Source organism: Dama dama, chromosome 16 (assembly GCF_033118175.1).
Source record: "Dama dama isolate Ldn47 chromosome 16, ASM3311817v1, whole genome shotgun sequence".
NCBI classification, from domain to species: domain Eukaryota; kingdom Metazoa; phylum Chordata; class Mammalia; order Artiodactyla; family Cervidae; genus Dama; species Dama dama.
The window spans coordinates 2,531,402-2,557,700 of NC_083696.1; the positions used below are offsets into that span (position 1 = coordinate 2,531,402).

General features: G+C 42.5%; 1 protein-coding gene across 1 annotated transcript in view; it reads left to right on the plus strand.

The window, feature by feature from the left end:
- Nucleotides 1-26,299, plus strand: part of LOC133071040 (complement C5-like) — an 86,229-nt gene that overhangs the window by 42,022 nt on the left and 17,908 nt on the right. The window contains exons 21-30 of the mRNA XM_061163276.1: nucleotides 2,378-2,605; nucleotides 3,795-3,855; nucleotides 10,754-10,843; nucleotides 11,847-12,059; nucleotides 12,522-12,597; nucleotides 16,003-16,162; nucleotides 17,863-17,958; nucleotides 20,371-20,542; nucleotides 23,677-23,882; nucleotides 25,518-25,670. Of these exons, the coding sequence (XP_061019259.1) occupies nucleotides 2,378-2,605; nucleotides 3,795-3,855; nucleotides 10,754-10,843; nucleotides 11,847-12,059; nucleotides 12,522-12,597; nucleotides 16,003-16,162; nucleotides 17,863-17,958; nucleotides 20,371-20,542; nucleotides 23,677-23,882; nucleotides 25,518-25,670 (1,455 nt within the window). The remainder of the gene's footprint in view (nucleotides 1-2,377; nucleotides 2,606-3,794; nucleotides 3,856-10,753; nucleotides 10,844-11,846; nucleotides 12,060-12,521; nucleotides 12,598-16,002; nucleotides 16,163-17,862; nucleotides 17,959-20,370; nucleotides 20,543-23,676; nucleotides 23,883-25,517; nucleotides 25,671-26,299) is intronic.

Genomic DNA, 26,299 nt, shown 5'->3' on the forward strand with positions numbered 1-26,299 from the left:
TCCAGCATTTCTCATGACGTACAATGCATATAAGTTAAATAAGCAGGGTGACAAGAAAAATCCTTGACATACTTCTTTCCTGATTTGGAACCAGTCTGTTGTTCCATGTCCAGTTCTAACTGTTGACTCTTGACCTGCAGACAGATTTCTAAGGAGGCAGGTCAGGTGGTCTGGTGTTCCCATCTCTCTAAGAATTTTCCAGAGTTTGTTGTGATCCACACAGTCAAAGGCTTTGGCATAGTCAATAAAGCAGAAGTAGATGTTTTTCTGGAACTCTCTTGCTTTTTGATGATCCAACAGATGTTGGCAATTTGATCTCTGGTTCCTCTGCCTTTTCTAAATCCAGCTTGAATATTTGGAAGTTCACAGTTTATGTACTGTTGAAGAACAGTATTTTGGCTTGGAGAATTTTGAGCATTACTTTGCTAGCATGTGAGATAAGTGCAGTTGTGTGGTAGTTTGAGCATTCTTTGGCATTGCCTTTCTTTGGGATTGGAATGGAAACTGACCTTTTCCAGTCCTGTGGCCACTGCTGAGTTTTCCAAATTTGCTGGCATTTTGAGTGCAGCACTTTCACAGCATCATCTTTCAGGATTTGAAATAGCTCAACTAACATTCCATCACCTCCACTAGCTTTGTTCATAATGATGCTTCCTAAGGCCCACTGGACTTCGCATTCCAGGATGTCTGGCTCTAGGGGAGTGATCATACCATCATGGTTATCTGGGTCATGAAGATCTTTTTTGTATAGTTCTTCTGTGTATTCTTGCCACCTCTTCTTAATATCTTCTGTTTCTGTTAGGTCCATACCATTTCTGTCCTTTATTGTGCCCATCTTTGCATGAAATGTTCCCTTGGTATCTCTAATTTTCTTGAAGAGATCTCTAGTCTTTCCCATTCTGTTGTTTTCCTCTATTTCTTTGCACTGATTGCTGAGGAAGGTTTTCTTATCTCTCCTTGCTATTCTTGGGAACTCTGCCTTCAAATGGGTATATCTTTCCTTTTCTCCTTTGCCTTTAGCCCTCAGGTTAAAACTAAAAAACCAGGACCCTTACACAACGTCCTTCCGTTCTTCTGAGGGTCACCTTCTCTTCCAATCTGTAGTGACTTCAGATAGTATTTTTTTAAATACATGTTTTGTCTAGAGCTTATAATTTTATTTTCAGAATAGTTATCTAGTAGGAACTACTTGGCTATTTCCAAAAGCAGAACCACTGCCAAAGGTTTTGTTTTTTGTTTTTGATAATTTGTATTGGTTTCAGAAGTTCTTTTCTTATCTCATTTACTAAGAGTTTTTATAATGAATTCATGTTGAATCATCAAATGTCTCTGCTTACCTATTCTTACCTACACTACCCATGATCTCCTGAGGGAGTCATTGGCTCCAGGTGACCCTAAAGTCTTCTTTTAACTCCTGCCTCAGCCACCCTGGCTGTTGTGTTTCCCAGGAAGATAGTTAAGAGGAAAAACGAACTTGCCGTTTTTGAGAAATTCCTCAAAATTAGTTGTTGAATGTAGGTACTCCTTCTTGTTTACCTGCTTGATTTATTCTGGATCATATAGATTTATTTTGGGGGGATAGATCTGTCAGTTCATTAGATTTTGGAGAGGAGATGGAAAATATTCACTATTTGAGCCAGAAGTCAGTAGGTACCATTATTCTCCCCATTACAAAGTTGAAGAAGTGGAGGGTCACGCTATGTGCTCTGGTTACACATAGCGTGTAACAAGTGGCAGAGTCAAGGTTTGAACTTAGATCTTCCTGGAGCCACAGTCTGGCTGTATAATGGGATACAAATGGGAAGTTAATGAGAAGCAAGATTGGAAAAGCTAGTGGGAACATATTAGTCAGGGCCTTGAATGCCAGGAGATAGAGTTTCCAGTCTTTCATAAAACCACTTATTGAACACCAAAGGCTGAGCTGTAAGATACAAAGGTGAATAAGACACACAGTGCACCTGAGCCTGGGTTCCCACTGTCTAAATTATAAACATGTTAAGAGATGGTGTAACAAATGCTATCGTGACAACATGAACAGAGAACTTCAGTGGCGTTATACTCGATTTAGCAGGTAACAGTCTAAGGAAGATAAGACGTTTCTGAGCCAGTGCTGAGCTTTCTGGACATGGTGGCACGTTGCTGAATGCGTGCGTGCTCAGTCATGTCCGACTTTTTGTGATCTTATGGATGTAATCCACCAAGCAGCAACTGGTGTGCGTGTTTTAGAAAATCTGAAATGAACTTTCTCTACCGCCTTAGAATACGAGGGATTATTTGACAGGTACTGGGGAGAATCTGTGTCCAGACGAACATAGTCAGGGCATGCTTTCCTGATCATAAAGTGTTTTGAAATCACTGTTCACTGGTGGCATTTCAGTTCTGTGTTAAAATGCATCCTGTGGAGGGGATCTGTTCATCGGGAAGCCCAGGCATCGACTCTCAGGGGAGAAGATTCTCCAGGTGTGTGCCCCAGAGAATCGAGGGTTCCTCTACCCACTTGGTGACCTTCACCGTGCTTCCTCTGGAAATTGGCCTCCACAACATCAGCTTCTCACTGGAGACTTCGGTTGGAAATGAAATCTTAGTAAAAACACTACGAGTGGTGGTAAGAAAAATATGCTTTTTGAAAATTCTTCCATAAATACTTTTTTCTTTCTGGAAAAAAAAGTTACCAGCAACTCATGTTTAAGTGATTCAGAAAGAGACAGAAAAAATTATAACACAAACATAATAAAATGTTAACATGTGGGGGAATCTGGGTGGCGGTTATCTCAGATATTTTTGGACTGCTGTTATAACTTTTAAGTCTGAAATTATGTTTTTAAATTTTAAATAAAACAATGATACTTGCTCACTGTGGAAAGCATGAAATACCAAAAAACTACAGAGAAGAAAATTAAAATCACCAATAACCCCTACAACCAGAAATTTCAAATTTTAACATTTTGGTATTTAGTTTTTTGAAATATTTTTCCCCCAATGCTTTTGGAAAATGTTTTGAAATCTGTGCCAGACATTATGCTAAGTACTGGAGCTGCAGCAATAACTAAGACAGGACTTAGGAACTTATAGATTCGAATTTATAGTCAAGAAAATTTTCCATTTTGTAAATGAGTAAACAGGTTAAAAAGGGGAAGAAAACTATCATTTCTTAAATTCTATCATTCTTAAATGCTATTAACTCACATGTTTTCATGTTATTCTTGACAAGAATCTTAACGACACAACTGGGCCTTCCTAGGTCGTCATTCTCTGAGTTCTGTTTTCAGCCGTGAAATTCACTTCAGTGAGCATACATTGACTTATTTTGTGCAAGGCATGTTCTGTGTTCTATGCGTCTCTGAATGGTGTTCCATGCACAGATTCTGGAGCCACACTGCCTGAGAGTGAATCCCGACTCCCCTACTCCCTAGCAGTGTGACATCGGATAAGTTTCTTGATCTCTCTGGTTGTCAATTTCCTCAAATGTCATCTGAGAGTAATAATAGTACTTATTTCATAGAGTATTTTTGAGGTTAGATGAGCTAATACATACAGAGCACTTAGATCAGTTACCTGACACATATAATAACTTCTGTTTCAGTGTTTGCTCTGATTATCATGCACATAGCCAGAAAATCTAGTTCCTGGATGTATGCATATGAGTTTATTAAGGCATATCTTGCCTTCTCCAAAAATCACTAAATAAAAAAATTTTTTAATTGGAAAAGTAGTCACATTGACCCAAGCATTCAAGTCATATAAATTTATGTTATGTTATGTTCTTAACTGGATGTTGTTTGCCTTTATTTTAGCCAGAAGGTGTCAAAAGGGAAAGTTATGCTGGTGTTACTCTGGATCCACAGGGTATCTATGGTAGGCAAATGATTTTGTATTTTATATGTTGTCTTTTGCTCAAGAGAGATGTGTAACCTGAAACATTATTTTTATTATTTTTTTCCATTTATTTTTATTAGTTGGAGGCTAATTACTTTACAATATTGTAGTGGTTTTTGCCATACTCTGACATGAATCAGCCATGGATTTACATGTGTTCCCCATCCCGATCCCCCCTTCCACCTCCCTCCCCACCCCATCCCTCTGGGTCTTCCCAGTGCACCAGCCCCAAGCACTTGTCTCATGCATCCAACCTGGGCTGGTGATCTGTTTCACCATAGATAATATACATGTTTCGATGCTGTTCTCTTAAAACATCCCACCCTTGCCTTCTCCCACAGAGTCCAAAAGTCTGTTCTGTACATCTGTGTCTCTTTTTCTGTTTTGCATGTAGGGTTATTGTTACCATCTTTCTAAATTCCATATATATGTGTTAGTATACTGTAAGAAACATTATTTTTAAAACTGTTAATTGTCTAGAATTGGAAATATCCACTTCTTAGTTTACTGTCATTTTTGATAGCGTGTGTTACAATCTGGTTGGGTTTAGAACAAAGAAAGACCCCATTAGTTGTGCTTTTGTTTTGTTTTTGGCCACACTTTGCTGGGCTTGGAGATATTATTTCCCCAACTAGGGGTCAAGCCCAGGCAGTAAGAGTACGGACCCTCAACCACTGGACTGCCGGGGAACCCCCAAAATAACCCCATTCGTTTTAAACGCAAAACCACGAAACAGTAACAGTGGCCTGACTTCCCTTATATATCAGTCATTTTATCCTTCACAATGATATTTTCTCATAGAACCATCAAAGAACACCTAAGAAAAAGTCATTTACTTTCTTAAATTTAACATGCTTATTTGAAAACACAGTAATGCTGATTACTTAACCAAGCCATTCCTCATTGTTCCTGCTTCCTTGCTTTTCCTCCAACTAAGATATTCTAAATGAAAGTTAGAATTGTGCAAGCATTTGAGCACTTCATCAAGGCCTAAATACACAGGTATTTATGAAATTTAGAATGTTCTCAGTTAACAGTTCTTTTCACCAAAAAAGACAGACTGCTGTAGTTCTTAATAAGTGGTTAAAATTTGCCTATTATTGCATTGTATCATTTTTCTTTTCTTTCAGGGATACAACAATAGGACAAAAAAAAGTTTGTTTTTTTATTTTACTAAATCAAGACCACTATACTTAGAGCGATATTTCCTCTGGCAAAGCAAAGAATTAATATTTACATTTCAAATCAGCCCAAACTGAATAGGGATGACTTCATACAAACTTCTCTAATTTTATCTACACACAAATTTCCTTCCACGCTGTGGAGGATCTATAGGAAGAGTTGTTGGGGGTGGGGGGTGGCGGTGTGGTCAGGAGTGGATTTTTCGGCACACCAGCCTCCTCTGGGAGAACGGAAGGTTGGAGGAGTTCTCTGAGGCCAGATCGCCAGGGACCTGCTGCCTTAGGGCCGTGCCCCGAACACTGTGAGGTTCTGGCCTCATGCAGTCATGCCACACCTCAGAGCCACTGCTTCCCTCGTCTTCTTTTTCTCTTCACCCTTAAGCCTACCATGCTCACATTATGGCAAACAGCTTTCCAAAGCAGCCCTGCCTTACGCATCCTAGGTATGAACCTTAGGACCACAAGATGGCAGTGATCTTTTATCTGGGAACAGATCTCTCCATCAAACATCTTGGTTAAAAAAAAAGAATCCATAGCTCTTTCCAATCTCGTCCTGTGACTTTTTTCCCTTGTTATTTTAGACATCTTAGATTCAGGCAGCTTTGTTACTTTCCAGAGTGCTAAAAAGGGTAAAGATGACTATCAGTTCTTCCCAGTTTATTTCAAAGATTTTATTAAACACTTCTAATCTGTATATATTGGACTTGCTGTACAAGTATGATACTTTATGGGCTTCCCTGGTGGCTTAGCAGTGAAGAATTCACCTGCAATATGGGATATGCAGGGGACACGAGTTCATTCCCTGGGTTGGGGAGATCCCCTGGAGGAGGGCATGGCAACCCGCTCCAGTATTCTTGCCTGGAGAATCCCAGGGACAGAGGAGCCTGGTGGGCTACAGTCCACAGGGTCGCACAGACACAACTAAAGACAACTCGACTAAGGTGACTGAGCTCGTATGCACACATGATACTTTATAGAGGTTTTTTTTTTAAAGGCTAAGAAAAGTTTGGAAAAGTAAAGAGACTATAATGGTAGAGGAAATCTGAGGGAAATCCCAATGAAAGAGAATGAGGTATCGAAACAAATTGTAGAGTAGTAGTAATTAAAATTATGTGACATCAGCTTAAAAAGAGACTAAACACAGAAACTCAAAACACAAGACTAGCCTAGCCTTTGGTTCCTGCTTTCTCTGCCTGACAAGCTCTCTCCCCGGTTCTTATCTTGGATGCAAAGAGTTTAGCTCTTCAACCCCCTCAATTCTCAGCACATTGTCGTCATAGGTCTGCACAGGGCCCTCCCACATTTTATTTTCTCTTCTCATTCCTGACCCCTGCAACGATTTCTCTTTCTTCAGATGCCCCCACTCTAATATGCTTGGTATATGTCTTTGAGTAGGGAAGTAAGGTTATTTTGTGTGTGTATGGTTTTTTTCAACATATAAAAGGTGTTGTGCTATAGATCCTGTCCTAGTTAAGTTTTTTAACTCAGTACTTTGTTTTAAACTAGTATTTCTATTGCTATGTATACATTTGATTCACTGCTTCTTACACAATATTTCAGAGTATATTCTGTTACCAAACTCAAGTTTAGCTGCTTGCAGCTTAAAAGGCAATATTTCAAGAGGCAAATGTCAACAGAAAGGAATGATGTTTTAATCAGAAAATCTGGCAATCTGGCAAGAAAGTATACTCATGTTTGAAGACCAACTCCAAAGATTCTGCTCAGCTGTGACAGTTTTTTGGGCTTCATAGATGGCTCAGTGGTAAAGAATCCACCTGCAATGCAGGAGATGCAGGTTCGATCCCTGGGATGGGAAGATTTCCTGGAGAAGGAAATGGCAACCCACTCCAGTATTCTTTCCTAGAAAATCTCATGGACAGGGGAGCCTGGTGGGCTACAGTCCACAGAGTCTCAAAAGGGTCACAGTCAGATACAACTTACCTACTAAACAACGGCAGTTTTTAAAGGAGAAGGGGGCAGTGTGTCAGTGAATCACGGAGGCAGGAGGTTCAGTTCTGCATCTTTCTCCATTGTGTGCAGACTGGCTGAGTCTTTCTTGAGATGTTATCTTGCCCACATCATTTGCCTATGGGATTTCTAAAGTGGCTATTAGATGTAGAGACCTAGTCATTCTTTTTTTTAAAAAAAAATTTTGTTTCATATTGGAGTATAATTCATTAACAATGTTGTGTGAGTTCCAAGTGTATGGCAAAGAGATTCAGTGACACATATATATGTATCCTTTTCAAATTATTTTCCCATTTAGGTTATTACAGAATATTGAGTGGAGTTCCTTGTGGAGCTGGTCATTCTCTAAACTTCATTAGAGAAATGAAGAAATTCTTCATTCTTGCTTCTTTTTATTCACAGCTTAGGCAAGAATCGGTAGGTTAGGCAAGGCATGGTGTGCATTTAGGGGAGCACAATTTAGGAGTTAGGTTAAGCTGCCTAGTGATCTCATTCCTATAATTGTTATAGGTTCCTTTAAAGTTAGAGGGGGACAGAAATGGGCAAACAGGAAAGGGGCATAAGTCAATTCAGTCACTCAGTCGTGTCTGACTCTTTGCAACCCCGTGAACCGCAGCACGCCAGGCCTCCCTGTCCATCACCAACTTCTGGAGTCCACCCAAACCCATGTCCATTGAGTCAGTGATGCCAGCCAGCCATCTCATCCTCTGTCATCCCCTTCTCCTCCTGCCCTCAATCTTTCCCAGCATCAGGGCCTTTTCAAATGAGTCAGCTCCTCGCATCAGGTGGCCAAAGTATTGGAGTTTCAGCTTCGACATCCGTCCTTCCAATGAACACCCAGGACTGATCTCCTTTAGGATGGACTGGTTGGATCTCCTCGCAGTCCAAGGGGCTCTCAAGAGTCTTCTCCAACACCACAGTTCAAAAGCATCAATTCTTTGGCGCTCAGCTTTCTTTATAAACTGCTGTCAATTCCCTATTGTCAAATATCATTCCATTTCTATGGGATCGGGGTGAAGGTCCATGTTCTGTAATTTCACCATGCAGACAGAGCACCATATTCTCAGAGTGAAATATGTCAACACGAGTCTGTAGCACCTTTGATGACAATCTTAGTTGCCTGCTTATGTATATGGGCAGAGCAAGCTACAGTTATTTTGATGCCCACAAGATACAGTTTATTATGAGCAATAATGTTAATCCCATTCTCTTGAAGCCAGTTCTTGGAATTGTGCTAGCCAGACATGCAAGACTGCTCAAGATGGAGCAGCTTAGGTCAGGGCTACAATCCGGTCATCACACAGTTTTTTCCCTCTGGTCCTAGTTACAGTATCTGTAAAACAGTTCAGGAACGTGCATCAGACACTCCGTCTGTGACCATTGTCTTAATCATCAACTGCTTTTTTGTACTTAGTTGGGGGCAGGGGCCGGGCGGGGCCTGCAGGGTTCTGCTGGGTTCAGCAGTGCTGCAGTGAACATCCTTTTTCATCTCCCTTCACAGATCTGCGTGAGCATTTATCTGGTCTGTTTCTCAGAGCTGAACTGCTGGGTCAAAGGGCATGTGCATATTGAATATCCTCCTGTCACACGGCTCCTCAGAACGGCTCTACTATTCACGCCTCCACTAGCTCTGCATGAGGGTTCTCTCATTCCACATCCTCATCAATGTTTGGTATTACTCACCTCTAAAATGTGCCATTTTTGAGGGGTATAAAGTGATACCTCATTACTGTTTTATCTATAATTCTTCTGAATATGATGATATCTAAACAGCTATTCAAATGCTTGCTGGCCGTTTGGGCTTCCCATCTGTGAATTGCCTGTTCCTATCTTTTGCATTTTCTCTATTTTCCACTTGGGTTTTCCTGTCTATTTCTTGTTGGTTTTTGTCTGCAGTGTACTTCTTTGAGCAATAATGAACTTTAGTGGGTTTTGAACAGGAATCCTTTATTCTGGTATAGTCAGATTCATTATAGTTTCACTTTACAGTTATATATCTTAGTTCACAAAAACATTGTTGCATATTTTGTCCCCTTGGTTTTACAGGTTTAACTTTTACGTGCTTTAATCTCTCTGGAATCTGCCTTTATATGTGATGCCTTGATAGGTCTTTTTTATGATCTCTGACAGGAGTAAAACTGACTTCCCTTATATTTAGCTTTCTCTTCTGTACCTTTTCCATTTGGTAGAAGAGATGCTAATGAGAATTGAAATAGTCAAGGGCAGATATCAATGGGAAAAGATGGTGGAGAATCAAATTCAGATAATCTCACACAGCCCACTGTCATAAGGACTCTAAAAGGAGCACACTCGTTGCCAGGCTCTTTGTTCTCATCATTTTTATCTTCACAAAAGCCCTTTGAGGAAAATACTATCATTTCTGCTTAACTGATGAGCAAACAAGGCATAGAACGGTTATGTCTTGCCCACCGTCACGTTCTGGAGTAAGCTCTTTCTGAACCCAGTGCTCCGTCAACCACGATGAAACACCCTCAGATGCCTTCACTCGGTTTTACTTTCACATTGTATCCTTGGCATTTATCAAAGGTTGAAACTTACCCGAAGAACATTCCTGTTCTTGTCTCCTTTGCCAGGTAGTTTGGCTATTAAATTGTAAAATGTCACTTTATTTTTTTTTTTAGCATCTGCCATGTGCCAGGGACTAAGTGCTTGAGACTATAGCATTCAAGATGGTTCCTGCCCTCAAAGCGCTTTCTTAGCAGGACAATGGGAGGCGAAGTCTCTTTGCGGCGACTACTATGGGCTCTGCAGTAAAACCTCCTGAGTTCAGATGCAGCTTCCTCTGTACTAGCTCTGTGACCTTGAGCAATTTGCTTTCTAAGCCTCATTTTCTCATCTACAAAATTAAAATAATAATAGACCCAGTACACAGGGTTGTTGTGAGGATGCGTTATAATAATGCATACAAAGAGCTGAGTGGTGTGCTTGGTATTCTGTCAGTAGAATGATAAATACCATCATTTTTATGAGATAAGCCAATGATTGCAGTAGAAAATGCTCTGATATAGGCATGCTTAAACTTGGGGGCTTCCTTGGTGGCTCAGACAGTAGAGAATCTGCCTGCAAATCCCAGGAGACTGGGATTTGATCCCTGGTTTGGGAAGAACTGCTGGAGAAAGGAATGGCTACCCACTCCAGTATTCTTTCTTTTTTTTAACTTATTATTTTTTTTTGAAGGATAATTGCTTTACAGAATTTTGTTGTTTTCTGTCAAACCTCAACATGAATCAGCCATAGGTATTGCCTGGGAAATCCCACGGACAGAGGAGCCTGGAGGGCTACGGTCCATAGGGTCGCAAAGGGTCAGACACAACAGAAGCGACTAAAAAAGAAAATTGTGCAGAGAGAAAAAAGTGTCTAAGTTAGATGGAGAGGAGAAGGTGGAAAGGATTTCAGGACATGCTTCCCAATGGAGTTAATCTTCACATTTCCTTGACTAAGGATTATATGTTAGTTATTTTTAGATTTCAGTTCCGAGAACAATTTTCTCTCTTTGGACAAAATGGCATGCTCCCTCTTACTGGTGAATAAGATTTACATAACCTATTTATTTCCTATCCTGTAATGACCAGGAAGTTTGAAGTCAACTTTAATGCTTTATTTAATGAGATTATGTAAGCCTAGAGTTTGATAAAAATCTTTGATTATTTTTAACTTCCCTTTAAAATTTTAAAACTGTGATTATAAAAGAGTCTTTTTCTTTCCAGGCACCATTAGTAGGCGAAAGGACTTCCCATACAGGATACCATTAAATATGGTCCCCAAAACAAAAGTTAAAAGAACTGTGAGTATAAAAGGTAAATTAACCAGTGCCATTTTTATTTCTTATTTCACTGTGTGTTTCAAACAAAAGTCAAGTATTCTCATGATTTTCCCATTTCTCCTCTTCTCAACTCAGTTGTATAGACAATGGGGGACTCTGGGAGTACCCTATTCCTGCTCTCACCTCCACTTCCCCAGGCACACTTTTAGCTCTCTTCTTCCAGGGGCTTGATTTCATGGAGAGTCATGCTCCCATGGTGTAGGGTGGGGGCTGTCACTGGCCCAAAGCCTTCTCTAATATGAGAGTGCAGCTGCGTCCAGATTTAAAGGACTTTCTATGATCCAAGTGGGCAGACTCAGTCCAGAAACAGTTGCATGCCCTGCAAATGGCCCCAGGAAAGCAGCTCTGGGGCCACTTGTAGAACTGGTGTCTTTAGTGGGCTTTATCCCTGGCCTCCAGCCTTTAAAAATTCAAGGACTTATCATCACAATAACAGAATGTCCTGACTACATTTTATCTCAGATAAAAGCTTGGAGTCACAGGATGTTAGTGCTGGAAATGACCTTCCTAAGCACGCCCCTCTCTGCTGTTGGATATATAAGAGAGTGGTTTTCCCAGGTCTCACGATGAGGTGTAGACAGCCCTCATAGCACTCACAGTGTTCACAGTTCAGACTCTTGGCTTTGCATTGGGGAAGTGATTGATTCATAGGGCTTATAATACCTAAAGCTATCACGGTGAACGGCAACTAATTTGCCTTTTCCAGGATGCTATAATTCACACACTGTATTACACCATCTTACCTCCATGTTACAGTGGTTTGTTTATGCCTGGTGTTTCTTTAAATACAACTTCCTAATCAGATTTTTTTTCCTCTCCCCAGTTCTGAGAAGAAATTCAACTGCTTAGATTAAAAAGTAAAGAATAAGGATGGTTGCTATTATCTCCATTGAAAATATACCATTACTCAGAAGTTGATAAAAACGGAGTGTATTTACTTTGATTTTTTTGTTTGTATGCTTGTTTGTTTGTTTCAGGACTGCTTATAGGCGAGATCATGTCTGCAGTTCTGAGTCAGGAAGGCATTGATATTCTTACCCACCTCCCCAAAGGAAATGCAGAGGCGGAACTGATGAGTGTCGTCCCAGTATTCTATGTTTATCACTACCTGGAAGCAGGAAATAATTGGAACATCTTTTCCACGAACTCATTAACTCAAAAACAGAAACTGAAGACAAAATTAAAAGAAGGTAAAAGAAAATCTGTTTCACATTTTGTACATTAAAATCGTGTGTTTTTTTAAGCTAAAATTTGATTAAACTAATATTTAAGTTATGAATTACACAAAACCTTAGTTGTAAAAACATTTCAGCCAAAAAAAAAGTCACGAGGTGGACTCTATTACACAAATAAATACTGTTTGCTGGAGCGTTTTGGCTTAACTTACTGAAACGCCTGGATCAGAGACAAGACACCTGCATTCCAAACTCTACAGAGTACTTCCTTCCTTCTTGAATGAGCTCAGAATGTTCTACTTGATAATTCCCAGTTCAAGCGACTCATACACTTCCTTCGAGAAGTTCAGTGTTGGCCACAGAGCACATGTTTGCTGCCCAACACCAACGGAAGTTTACCTTTCCCAGGGGCTAATGATGCGCTGAGTAGAGATGGGGGTCACTGAAGTACTGCGTTCTTTTCCCGATGCCTCTTAGGGATGGTGAGCATCATGTCCTTCAGAAATGCTGACTATTCTTACAGCATGTGGAAGGGTGGAAGTGCTAGTACTTGGTAAGTAGAAAGTTTTGACTTGTATTTTCACATAGTAGTGCACTAAAGAATGACAACTTTAATGGACGCTCCGTCCAGCAGCTCAGGCTGAAAAGCCTAGTCATCTTTCACTTGCAAGCCTCATCTGATCTAGCAAATACTTTTGGCTGCACCTCCAAAATATATCCTGACTGCTGTTGTGTTGTTTAGTCACTAGTTCCCGTCAGACTCTTTGTGACTCCATGGACTGCAGCCCACCAGGCCCCTCTGTCCATGGGACTTCCCAGGCAAGAATACTGGAGCCGGTTGCCATGTCCTTCTCCAGGGGATCTTTCTAAATCAGGGATTGAACCCGTGTCTCCTGCATTGGCAGGTGGATTCTTTACCTCAGAGCCACCAGGAAAGCCCTGAACTTGACGACTCCTCACTAACACCAACACGCCACCCGGGTCCAAGGCATTCTCACCTCTGACGTGGATTATGACCCTAGCCCCCTCTGGTCTTTCGGCCCCAGCCCTGTCTCCCCTTCATCTGTACTCAGCACAGCAGACAGAGTGAACCTGTTAGACCATGAGTTTGGTCACATCACTCAAAATGGTTCAGAAGCGTCCCATCTTACCCAGGGTAAAAACCAGACTTCTTACTATCATCTACAAGACCCGACATGATCTAGCGGCACCTCACCTCTCTGACCACGTCCCCTGTTACTCTCTCACTCCACCCGAGCCCCACTGGCCTTCTTGCTGCTCCTTGAAAATGCTGACCATGCTTCCACCTGAGAGCCTTTGCACTGACTGTCCACTGTTCCCTCTCTTCTGGGGAACACTCTCCTCCAGGTGTCAGTAAGGCGGGCTCCCTCCTCTCCCTCAAGCCTTTACCAAAAGTCACCTTCTCAGTGAGGGCTCTAGTAATCATTCTATCTAAAGTTACACCCCACTCCAGTACCTCATATCCTTCTCCGCAGCTTTACTTTTTCCTATTCTCCTAAAAATTTATCCCTGACAGTCTCCTTATCTCAGTTGTTGTCTGTCTGGTCACTAGAATGTAAGCTCCACACGTGCAGTTTCAAGTATTCCCAGTGCCTGGTATTGTAGGTGCTGAGTAAGTACTTATTCAGTGAGGCATGATACCTTCCAAAATCCTGATGATTTGAGGGAAAGACGGTCTCAATGAATAAATCTGTATTCTTTTTGTTGTTGCTGCTCAATTGCTAAGTTGTGTCCAACTCTTTGCGACCCTATGAACTGCAGCACTCCAGGCTTCCCTGCCCTTCACTGTCTCCTGGAATTTGCTGAAATTCTTGTCCACCGAGTTGGTGATGCTATCTAATTACCTCATCCTCTGCAGCCCCCTTCTCGTTTTGTCTTCAGTCTTTCCCGGCAACAGGGTCTTTTCCAGTGAGTTGGCTCTTCACATCAGGTGGCCAAAATATTGGAGTTTCAGCTTCAGGATCAGTTCTTCCAATGAATATTCAGGGTTGATTTCCTTTAGGATTGACTGGTTTGATAACCTTGCAGTCCAAGATCTATTTTCAGAAAATACTGCCGTGCTATGACAAAATATTTACTAAAAACACTGCAACAGGTGCTTTGTAGTTGCTACTATATGAAACACTTTAACAGGTTTACAATCTAGAATAACTGTCTTTTAGATTATGGCCTTTAACTATGGAAAGTCCCCAGGATTTCATCCTTGACCCTCATTTTCTAGACTTGTGCAATCTCACGTTTGCCCATGATGTTCATAACTCCTATGCAGACGATGTTCTAACCAACGTCTCAAGGCCTGGCTTCTTTCGTGAACTCCAGATCCACATTTCCAGGGGGCCTAGAAGCCGAAAGCCCTTCAAACACACTCCCTGCCAAATCCATTCTTCTGTTCCCCCGTTCTCTTCATTGGTGCACAGCGATACTCTGGGTTTTGTCCCCTGCTGACCAAGTGTGACTCCTCCCTTTCCTTCTGGCTGTAGAGCCAATCAGCCACAAAGTTTCACAGATTGTACGTTAGAGGTGGGTCTGACCCTGTGTGAGTGACACATTTCAGAGTGTGGCGACCAGAGGAGAGCACCCAGGAGGCAGGGAGTGGGGGTTGATGCAGACTGGAGACGACCGCGTCAGGAGCTGGAGACAGGCGTGCCTGGAGAACAGAAATCCCACAAGAAGATGCAGCGGCCTCTCAGGAAACCCCTAGAGCCTCTCAAGATTTTGGGCAAGACTGAGTGCTTGGTGTTCAGTCAGAAACACACAAACACTTGGACACAACCACCCTAGGCCCAACTCCATGAGTTCCTAGAAAGACATATACATACATATATATATGAAAATGGCCAGCACCTGAATACCCCCCAAAATTTTTTTAGAAATACAGGGAAGATTAAAAAAAAATTACAGAGAATAATATTCACTTTAAAAAGAAGAAGAAAAGCAGAATTTTACAGTACGGGAGAGAGTCAAGCGGTCTGAGTCTCAAGGGTTTCTGGCCCCCGCGCTGCTGAGTGAAGGGATCAGAGAGGAGGAGAGGAGGCATAAGAGGCACTTGGGGTCATGAGGCAGATCCCCTTGGACAGTCTTTGCGGGACATGAGTAGAGACTGAGCTTGTTGGTTTATTTTTGGCTGTGCCCAGTCGTTGCGTCTGCGAGCCGGCTCTATCGAGCCGCAGGGAGCGAGACCAGCTCTCCAGGGGAGGTGCGGGCTTTCTCACTGGAGGTGCCTCTCCTGCTGCAGAGCTCAGGCCCTCGGGCACGTGGCTCAGTCACTGTGGCTCAAGGCTCAGCAGTCCCGAGGAATGTGGGATCTTCCGGGGCCAGGAACCAAACTTGTGTCCCCTGCGACGGCAGGTGGGTTCTTCATCACTGGACCGCCAGAGAAGTCTCCTGAACTTGTTTTTTGACTAAGTAATCATGATAAGTAAAGCTTCCTTGAGAGGTGGCGAGTTCTCCATCAATGGCGTGACTCAAGGGGAAACGAGATAAACACCCCCATGGGTATTAGGGAAGAGAAGTCAGACCTCAGATGGGAATTTAGATCAGATAATTTGTACAAATTTTACAATCTAGAATTTTATAATGTTGCTCCTCAGTATCTCATGTTTGTGAGTCAGTGTTTTAACGCTAAACTATTTGTTTCAACGCTATTGTCTCCAACTTTAGAGAATTATTTCTGTATCATCAGGCATCAATGTTCAGCTTGTATGCAGGCTAACAATGCTGCAGTCACAGAAGAAGTGTTGCTTACATTTGGTTGTTTTTGGAGATCTTCCTGATATCTTCCCTGATGTTTTGAAATAGTAACATCTTACTTCGGAATTGGATATTTTAAAATGTTTTCTTTTCAAGAATAAACACTGTATGAACTAAAACACTGCAGGTTGAAAGCCAAAAGGGCTTCAGTGTCTAAATGTTTATTTATTTGACTTTCGTCCCAAAGGTTAACAGCTTTTGCTCTAAGAGTACTTGGACAAATAAGTAAATATGTAGATCAGAACCAAAATTCAATTTGTAATTCTTTATTGTGGCTGCTTGAGCAATGCCAACTAGAAAATGGATCTTTCAAGGAAAATTCTGACTATCAACCCGTGAAGTTACAGGTAAGGAAACCAAATGCACAGATGAACAACAGTTTGATTTAAAAGTCTGAGTTGTGTTCTTGTTCATTTTTAGAAGAATGGAAAAAAGAGGGGAAAATATATGCAATCCTGCAAGAAACTTCTCCTGTGTACAGGCAAAGAATTTGAGAGGTCTTCTCATCCTGTTATTCAGATAATTCAAGATAGGTCAGATGAGTAAGATCTTAGACATCTGGTGTAACAGGTGTTAGGGGGTCACAGAGCACAAGTGCTAGAGCTCCCAGAAGGGGCAAAATGGGCTCTTTTGTCTACAAACACTTGGTACGAAATCTGCACTTGAACCTCAAGGCCTTCTCATAGGTCAAGGCTGCAAGATGTTTTTGTGAAAGATGGAAGGGATCCTACGTACACTCTGTTAGAAAGAAGATTAGAGTTAATTTATCAAGAAGTATAACAAAGTATTGTTTGATATTGGAATCCACTTACATGTTTAAATTGCAAAATCTCTCCAAAATACTGCTACAGCATCTTCCACTCCTAGAATGTATTTTTTAGGACCCAACAGCTTTCATTTATTTATTTATTTTGCCTGCCCCGATCCAATTGCTTTCATGTCACGAGTGGCCTTCCTGGCTGACTGGGGTCCCATAATTAGGACCGATTAGGACTCCCACAAGAAATGAGGGTAACTGACATCATTTAGGTGCTATTTGAAAAGTAAGATACTACAACAATTTTTTTTTAATCCTACCCATCTATCCAGCTATTCATATCCATTCAACAACCATTCACTGAGCACCCAAAATGTGCAAGGGCCTCTTTGGGGGACTGTGAGGGAGGAAGAGTGGGAAGAATGGATCAGAGAGCATCCTCGCTGCAAAGGAGCTCACACACTGGCAGAGAGAGCAGGGTACAAATACTAACAACTCTAAGCAAGATTTAAGTTTATGTGTTCATTTATTTATTCAATAAATATGTACAGAATGTGCACAAAGTGCTACCTGGTAGGGATATAATAGTGAACAAAACAGGTATGGTCACTGAGGCCATGGCGATTGTTACCATCTAGCAGAAAAGTCAGACATTAAGTGATTTCTAGTGTGTGATTCACATTAAGAAAAGGTCAATACAGTTTCTTTGAAAGCAGGAGCTCTCACTTACATTGGGGAAGTTGAAAAAACGATTTGACCAGGTTCCTAGGAGCTAGGTAGGAGGGAGGCAGGCAGAGTGTTCCAAGTAGTGCAAGCAGCATGCCTGTTATCTTGAAGCGGAGAGACGGTGGTTTGTTCAAAGAGCTCGAGCCTAGAGGACTCAGCGGTGAGTGACACAAAATAAAGCTGGAGAGATGAGTAGAAGGTCATTTCCTGGGAGGTCTCAGAAACACTGCCTTGGAATGTCACTTCCCTAAGAGGAGAAAATACGGGAGGACAGAGGAAGAATAGCGCTTTGTAGAGGAGGTGGCATTTTAACATGGTCTTGAAGGAGAAGGTGAACTTGAATGTGGTGAAGGGGTATGAAGTGGAGCTCCAGGGTGGAGAGGTGGAGGAGAGAAAAGCAAGTGAAAGCATGTAAAACGCAGAGCTTTGAGAAAACGCCAGGGGTCCAGCTGGAGTGCATGAAAGGAGAGAGAGGGAGGGGAGGCCAAAGTGGAGAGTCAGGCCAGGTCATTTCATTTGAAAGACACCATTTCACTCTCCTTTTAAAACATTGCTTATTTTTAGGGGACCTTGCCTGCTGAAGCCCGAGAGAAGACTTTGTATCTTACAGCCTTTGCTGTGATTGGAATTAGGAAGTCTTTTGACATATGCCCCATGGAGGTGAGTGTTTTCTTTCTCCAACACCCATTGTCTATTTCTGTACCATATTCAGGGAATGGAGAGTGGGATAGGACAGGGGGCTTGAAAATAACCTGAACTCCAGAATTTAAGGAATTCAGAAGTATGATAGATACTAAAGAGCATCTAGTCCAACCCACTCATTGACAGCTGAGAAAACTAGGGCCTGTAAGGAAGGTGAGTTTAATTGTCCCATGTCACAAGATACTGAATTGTAAATCTGTGATTAGAATAAATAACTTCTGATTGTGATGAGAAGATGACCCCATGTCCCCGGGATCCTACTCTTACCCCTGCTAACTCTGACACTACGTGTAGGACTGCTCTTTTATTACATGGAATCCGTTCAGTTCAGTTCCGTCGCTCAGTCGTGTCCGACTCTTTGCGACCCCATGGACCGCAGCACGCCAGGCCTCCCTGTCCATCACCAACTCCCAGAGCTTGCTCAAACTCATGTCCATTGAGTCAGTGACGCCATCCAGCCGTCTCATCCTCTGCCTTCCCCTTCTCCTCCTGCCCTCAATCCTTCCCAGCATCAGGGTCTTTTCCAGGGAGTCAGCTCCTCACATCAGGTGGCCACAGGATGGAACCACATGGAATGCTGAGCGCTAAAGTGCTCTCTATCTCAGAACCGCTAAGGACACCCCCTACCATGTGCTCTGCCTGGGGTTGTGCTGTTTCATTTGCTTGGAAGGTGAGGGGAGAAAGGAGAGGATCCACTTAAGTGAGTCAACTTGCAAGATGCTAAAGATTAACAGAAATGAGATCCTGATCTGGGAAGTAAATTAGACCTGTCCTTCAAACCAGCTGACAGAACCAAGATGGAAAAACCCGAGGGGACTGGTAGGACTTGAACCACAAAATGAAATAAGTTTTTAGTTTAGTTCAGGAGAATTGTTATATGTGTGTGTTGTTACTGTTTAGTCGCCAAGTTGTGTCTGACTCTTGTGACCCCATGGACTGTGGCCTGCCAGGCTCTTCTGTCCATGGGATTTTCTAGGCAAGAATACTGGAGTGGGTTGTCATTTCCTTCTCCAGGGGATCTTCCTCACCCAGAAATTGAACCTGCATCTCTGCATCAGCAGGTGGATCCTTTAGCACTAAGCCGCCAGGGAAGCCCTAAATATATATATATATATATATACATATATATATCCATGCATGCACGCTGTCACTTCAGTCGTGTCTGACTCTTTGTGACCCTATGGCCTATGGCTTGCCAGGCTCCACTGTCCATGGGATTCTTCAGGCAAGAATACTGGAGTGGGTTGCCATGCCCTCCTCCAGGGGGTCTTCATGACCCAGGAATCAAACCTGCATCTCTTACATCTCCTGTGTGTGTATACACATATGTATACACATATATATATTCACATGTGGAGCTTCCCGGTGGCTCAGTGATAAAGAATCTGCTTGCAATGCAGGAGACATAGGAGACATGGGCTCAGTTCTCAATCAGCCAAACACACACACACACACACACACACACAGAGACATATATATGTGGTGGCACTAGTGGAAAAGAACTCGCCTGCCAGTGCAGGAGACTTAGGAGATGCGGGTTTGATCCCTGGGTTGGAAAGATTCCCTGGAGGAGGGCATGGCAACTCACTCCAGTATTCTTGCCTAGAGAATCCCATGGAGGGAACAGCCTGGCAGGCCATAGCCCACAGAGTCGCAAAGAATCAGACATGCCTGAAGCAACTTAGCATGCATATATATATATATATTCAACAAGACAAAATAATCAACAAGGAACATTGCCCGTGCCTGGTGGTATGTGAGTGAGAGACAGATGCAGCTGGCGAGAAGGTGCCAGACGAGGAGTAAAGAGGATTGCACCATACAGCCTCCTCATCCACTTATCCAAAATAACTATTTCAGTTGTCACCAAGCAGAGGCATAGAGATTATTTTCCCAGGAATCCTTGGGATCAAAAAGCACTTTGGCAGCTTGGCTCTTTTTTTTTTTTTTTTTTTTTTGCCGCTGATGGTTTTATTTAGTAAAACATTTGAAAATGTGACTCTGTCTCAACTCTGCTGGGTGGAGCAGGATGAAGAAAGCCATGTCTATACTTGATGCTTCTTCCCAGAGGCCAGGTCTGACATGGGAAGCAGAAACTAAATGGAAAAACCTCTACCCAGGAGGGAGGCTTCAGAAGCAAAAACTTAAACCGATTTGGACAATCTTATTTTCATTTTCCAGGTTACCCTCTGCTCCTTCTCCCAGAAGGATTTGCTTCAGGGAGCCACCACCCATTTCCACTAAGTCATTTCCCTTTCTATCTTTCGTCTTGCCTGAAACCTGGGATGGTGCAACCTGGGGGTAGATCCCATCAGTTGATAGGTCAAATCTTGTCAAAGAAGCTCAGGTATCTTCTGCTCTTGTTTCCAGAAAATCAGCACGGCTGTAAGTAAAGCTGACATCTTTCTGCATGAAAATGCCCTCTCAACCCAGAGTGCTTTTACACTGGCCATTGCTGCTTACGCTCTTTCCCTAGGAGATAAAGCACACCCACAGTTTCGTTCGATTGTCTCTGCCCTGAAGAAGAAAGCTTTCGTCAAAGGTATGACTTGTTTCTGACATTTGTTCAGCAAGTGTCCGATAAGCATGTTGTTGAGTCGCTCAGTTGTGTTTGACTCTTTGGACCCCATGGACTGCAGCACACCAAGCTTCCCTGTCCTTCACTATCTCCCGGAGTTTGCTCAAACTCATGTCCATCGAGTCAGTGATGCCATCCAACCATCTCATCCTCTGTCGTCCCCTTTTCCTCCTGCCTTCAATCTTTCCCAGCATCAGGGTCTTGTCCAAGGAGTCAGTTCTTCATATCAGGCGGCCAAAGTATTGGAGCTTCAGCTTTAGAATCAGTTCTTCCAATGAATATTCAGGGTTGATTTCCTTTAGAATTGACTTGTTTGATCTTCTTGCTGACCAAGGGTCTCTCAAGAGTCTTCTCCAGCACCACAGTTCAAAGTTCAATTTTTTGGCATTCATCCTTCTTTATGGTCCAAATAAACATGTAGCATCCACTAATTCTGGGAAAGCGTGGGGGCATGCAAAGTAGAGTGAGACAGAATCCCTGCTCTCAAGGAACAAAGACCTCACAATACAATGTAATAAGCACTGTTATAAGTCCTGCTATTCATTTATTTAGTCACTCATTCACCACATATTTATGCATTCCTTAATTCAACAAATGTGTATGGAGTACCTCCTATGTACCAGGCTTTGTTCTAGGATCTGGGAATAAAGCAAAAGACAAAAAAGAAAAAAGTCCAGGCCTTCATGAAATTTATATTCTGTTTAGTGAGAGAACATGATCAATAACTAAAACATTGCATATAGTGACTATTCAGTGATATAGTAACCTGTTTAGTGATGACTGATATGAAGAAAAATAAAACAAGGAAGGGAGAGAAAGTGAGGGGATTGGTTGTAATTTTAAACAGGATGGTCAGGCTTAAGCCTCATTGAGAAGATGGTATTTCAGTCAAGACCTGAAGGAAGTGAGGAAGCAAACCAGTGGCTTTCTGAAAGGGTTTTTCCTGATAGAGAAACAGTTTATGAAAATGCCTGAGGCAGGAGCTGGCCTGGTGCTCCAAGGAAGGAAGGCAAGGAGCTCCGGTGACTGGAGAAGTGGGGTGGGGGCAGGAGGGTGTCAGGGGAGGAAAAGGCGAGGGAGCCCCGTGCAGGGCCCGGGGCGTCACCGGAGCCCTGCAGGACTCCTGCACGCAGCGTGGGGTGTGCGCACCACGGGCGAATGCAGGCTGAGATCCAGCTTTTGCTCCACTACCCCAACCACGCTCCCTGGTTTGGGTCGGCCTCTACACAGAGCAAGCAGTGCCTGAGTCTGATTCATATCAAGGTCCTCTGGGGGCCAGTGGGATTCCCCAGAACCTTAACTTCCACTTCAAGTAAGAAGGGAAGTCATTGGAGGCCTATGAGCAGAAGAGTGCATGACCTAGCTTATATTGTACCAGGCTGACCAAAAGCCATATGTTTCATTTTGAAGAATAAAGACATTTCTTCCTATGGGTCAAGAGTAAAGAAATAAAGAGGAGTAGTGGTAATTGGCCAATGTGCCTTGACTGGCACTGGCGTGGTTGGGTACTTCTGAGCCCTCTCCTGGCTGAAGTTTCCTAAAAGTTTAATAAATACTACATGAGGTTTACCACCATCTATAAAATTGGACTTCTGTCATCATTTAAAAAATGACTGAATCTCAACATATACTTCAAAACCACTTCTACAATACTTTTCAAATAACACAAAAGAAATATCTTGGGTATTGTAAGAAATGAATCGTAAAATAATAGAATTTAAGAGCTAGAAGGGAATGTATTAGTTCACATAATATTTGAACTGAAACTATCTTTAGAAACCAAAACCTTCATTCCAAAAAAAAAGCCTTCAAGAGGGAGGGAAAACATTTTGTCCCTCAAGTCAAGCAAGCAAGGTAATTCTGAGTTGTAAACAGATACATCAGAATTTTGAGGGGGAGGGATGTTGGAGTGATGGAGTTGGAGGTTGAGGTTAGCAGATAAAGAACTGTTACATCCAGAATGGATAGCAACAAGGTCCTACTGTATAGCTTGGAAACTATAGTCAATATCCTATGATAAACCATAGATATAGATGTATAAAGCTTCCCAGGTGGCTCAGTGGTGAAGAATTCACCTGCCAATGCAGGATACATGGGTTTGATGCCTGGGTTGGGAAGATCACCTGGAGTAGGAAATGGCAACCCACTCCAGTACTGTTGCCTGAGAAATCCCATGGACAGAGGAGCCTGGTGGGCTACAGTCCATGAGGTCGCGGAGTTGGACACAACTGAGTGACTGAACACAGCACACACACAGCACAGAGCAATAAAAACCAAATATCATCTAGAAACTAATTTATGAAAAGTGCCACCTATATGAAACTGTCTTTAGGGTTTTAAATTGGGAGGAGATAGAAGAGTTAAGGTTTGGGTGTGATCTCAAAATTTCCGAACTGTAGTTTTTTTTCCTATCAAGGAGAAACGTTCTCTAATTTTTTTGGTAGTGTCAATAATAACAATAAGTGTATATGTATATATATATCTGGCACTTTCCCGTTTATAAAAACATTTACATTTTGTATCTCACTTGAGTTTCACTGCAAGGAAGAAAGCACTGTCTACACTTCAGGGAACTGAAAGAATCACAGAATGAAAAGAATCCATCCAAGTTTACAGGTCTGTTAGTAGCCAAGTAGAGACTAGAACCTGGGTGCTATTAATAATTCCAGTTTCCTGCCGTTTCCATTCTACCATACAAAAGTACATGTAGTACATGTAGATGTTCCATGCTGACTTTCCTGAATAAAGACAAACAGCCTTGTTTTTTTATTTTTATTTTTATCGAAGTATAGTTGATTTACAGTGTCGTGTTGGTTTCAGGGGTACAGCCAAGTGATTCAGCTATCTATCATCTATCTGTCTGTCTGTCTATCTATCTGCTCATATTTAGATTCTTTTCCATTATAGATTAAAACAGCCCTGTATTAAGAGATCTTGTTCGTATTGGTCACCTTGAGAAAATTCTTCTTCCAAAAGAATATGAAACTTTTGAAAACCCGAAGGCCACTGCCAGAAGAAACTTCTAGAAACCTGCTAGAATTGATATGCCAAATTCATGTTTTTCATGATATTTACCAGTGTGATTTGTTGATGTTTAGGAAATCCACCCATTTACCGCTTTTGGAAAGATGATCTTCAGCAGCAGGACGGCTCCGCACCTAGAGCTGGCACAGCTCGTATGGTGGAAACCACAGCCTATGCCTTACTCACCAGTCTGAACTTGAAAGACATGAACTACGTGAATCCAGTCATCAAATGGCTATCAGAAGAGCAGAGATATGGAGGTGGCTTTTATTCAACCCAGGTAATGCTTCTTTCTCTCGTGTTATCTTCCTGGAGATATTTCTAGTGCCTCCCACACCACATATTCCACACTCCTTCTGGCCTCCATGGTTCTGTCACCAAATGAGCACACTAAAGGGATGAATAAATGACTAGAATCAAGGACCCCAAGGAACATCTGCATTGACACCCTTCTCATGCAGAGGCGAAACTCAGCTCCAGGAGTTTCGTTCACAGAGTTAGTGGCAGAACCAGCATCAGAACTCACACCTCCAAACTCCAAGCCCAGAACTTCCTTTACGATTCTTAGTTACCATGAAGGGCTAGGAGAGTTATCAGCAATTATATTAATCCTATATAAGAAACAGTGGCAAAAAAAAAGAAAAAAAGAAACAGTGGCTGCCACGTAAACAAAGGCACTGATGTTCCTTTCCACAATACTAAATGCAAAGTAAGAGGAATACCAATTATTAGCATGTTTATCTGTCTACCTACCAATGTAAACTCATTGGAATATGTGTATTTTGCATTATAACTACCATGTCGTTGTATAGTGTACATCTACACTCAAGTTTATCTCAAGTGTTAGCATCTTCCCTGTTCCCTGGATGCTTGGGCAATGACAGGGTGTGTGTGTGTGTATATAAAATTTAGAGCTAAAGGGGTCCTTCAGGGTGATGTCAGTGATCATCTAATTCTAATCAGGGGGAGGAAATGGGTTTCACCATAGGTACAACTGGAGGCTTAGAGAAAAGAGGACACCACTAATGAGTGCTGGGAGACATGGGAGAGAAGGTAGCCACAAACTTGCTCTCTCTGATTCAACCACATCTCCCAATTCTGTAGATGAGGAAGACAAGCTCTAGAAAAATTAAGTTCATCCCACTAGTGGTAAAAAGAACCTGCCTGCCAGTGCAAGAGACATAAGAGACATGGGCTTGATCCCTACGTGAGGAAGATCCCCTGGAGGAGGGCATAGCAATCCACTCCAGTATTCTTGCCGGGAGAATCCCAATCACAGAGGAGCCTGGCAGGCTACAGTTCATAGGGTTGCATAGAGTTGGACATGACTGAAGCGACTTAGCACTCATGCACACATTTATTCCTTCAGCAAATAATTGTTGAATAACTACCATGTGTGTACCTGCTAAATGTAATGGATACCAAGAAAGATGTACTATTGCCCCCAAGAATCTCACATCGCAGTGGGGGGATGCCCGTGATAAACTCTACATAAAGTATTACCAATTGAGAAGAATGCTCTAAGGAGGAGAAGGGAAGAACATTGAAACAGAATCATGAGAAGGGGGAGATTCTTTATGTCTTCACTGTGGGGCTAGTTAAGCTTAGATGTGAGGATGGGAAGGAGATCCACAGTTGTGCGAGGAGTTGAGGCATTCTGGAAAGGATGACTTGCCTGAGGTCACATGCTCAAGACCCACGGAGAATCCGGATGTGAGCCACACTGCCTTCATCCTTACTGGTGGAGGGAGACTCCTCTTCCCCCTCCACACAGGGGCCCTCAACCAGTTCCACTCAGTCACCTGGAGTTTCATCACAGGCGACGCTGACTCACCTTCTCATAGGAAAGTGTATTTGTAAACAGGGGGTATGTAAATGAGTAAACCTATGTTTGTACCTTGCTGTTTGTTGATAGGATACAATTAATGCCATCGAGGGCCTGACAGAGTATTCGCTCCTGGTTAGAAAACTCCGCTTGAACATGGATATCAAAGTGTCTTACAAGAATAAAGGTGACCTCTACCATTATAAGATATCAGAGAAGTATTTCCTTGGGAAGCCAATAGAGGTAAATAAAGAATTTTTTCAAGTAATATTTTATAACTGGATGGGACCTTTGAGATAATCTGTTCTGCCCTTCTTATACAAACCTAAGCTGAGTGCCTACCATGTCCTAGGCAGGGATGCCTGCTCTGTCCTGGGCACTGAGGATCCAGAGGTAAAGCACAAAGAGCCCTTGTCCTGTAGAGGAGACAGTCATTGCAGCAAACAGTGAAAACTGAGGTCTTCGCTAGGTTCACGGAAGGACAGGGGGGAGCCTCCTGAGCCAGGCTGAGAGTTGAGAGCCGTTTTTCAAATGCATCCAGATGGGCAGGATGAATCTGGAAGAATCAGAAGGAGTTAGCCAGGCGAAGAGAATAGCACACACAAAGCTTGGACAGCAGAGTAAGAGAGAAGACGCATTTGGGAATCTGCCAGTGGGTCCAGCCGACCCCGGACACAGGCATGCTGTGGCCACACTGGAGATGGTCTGCAGGTCGCCCAACAGCCTATCCCGTGTCCTTTGCTACTACTGGGTTTTTAAAAATGAAAATCCTGATGGCCAACGAGAACTTCCCCAGGGAAAAAGTACTTTGGAAAAACTAGGTTCCGCATCAGTAATAGTAGCTATCGGTATACAGATGCTGACATGTATTT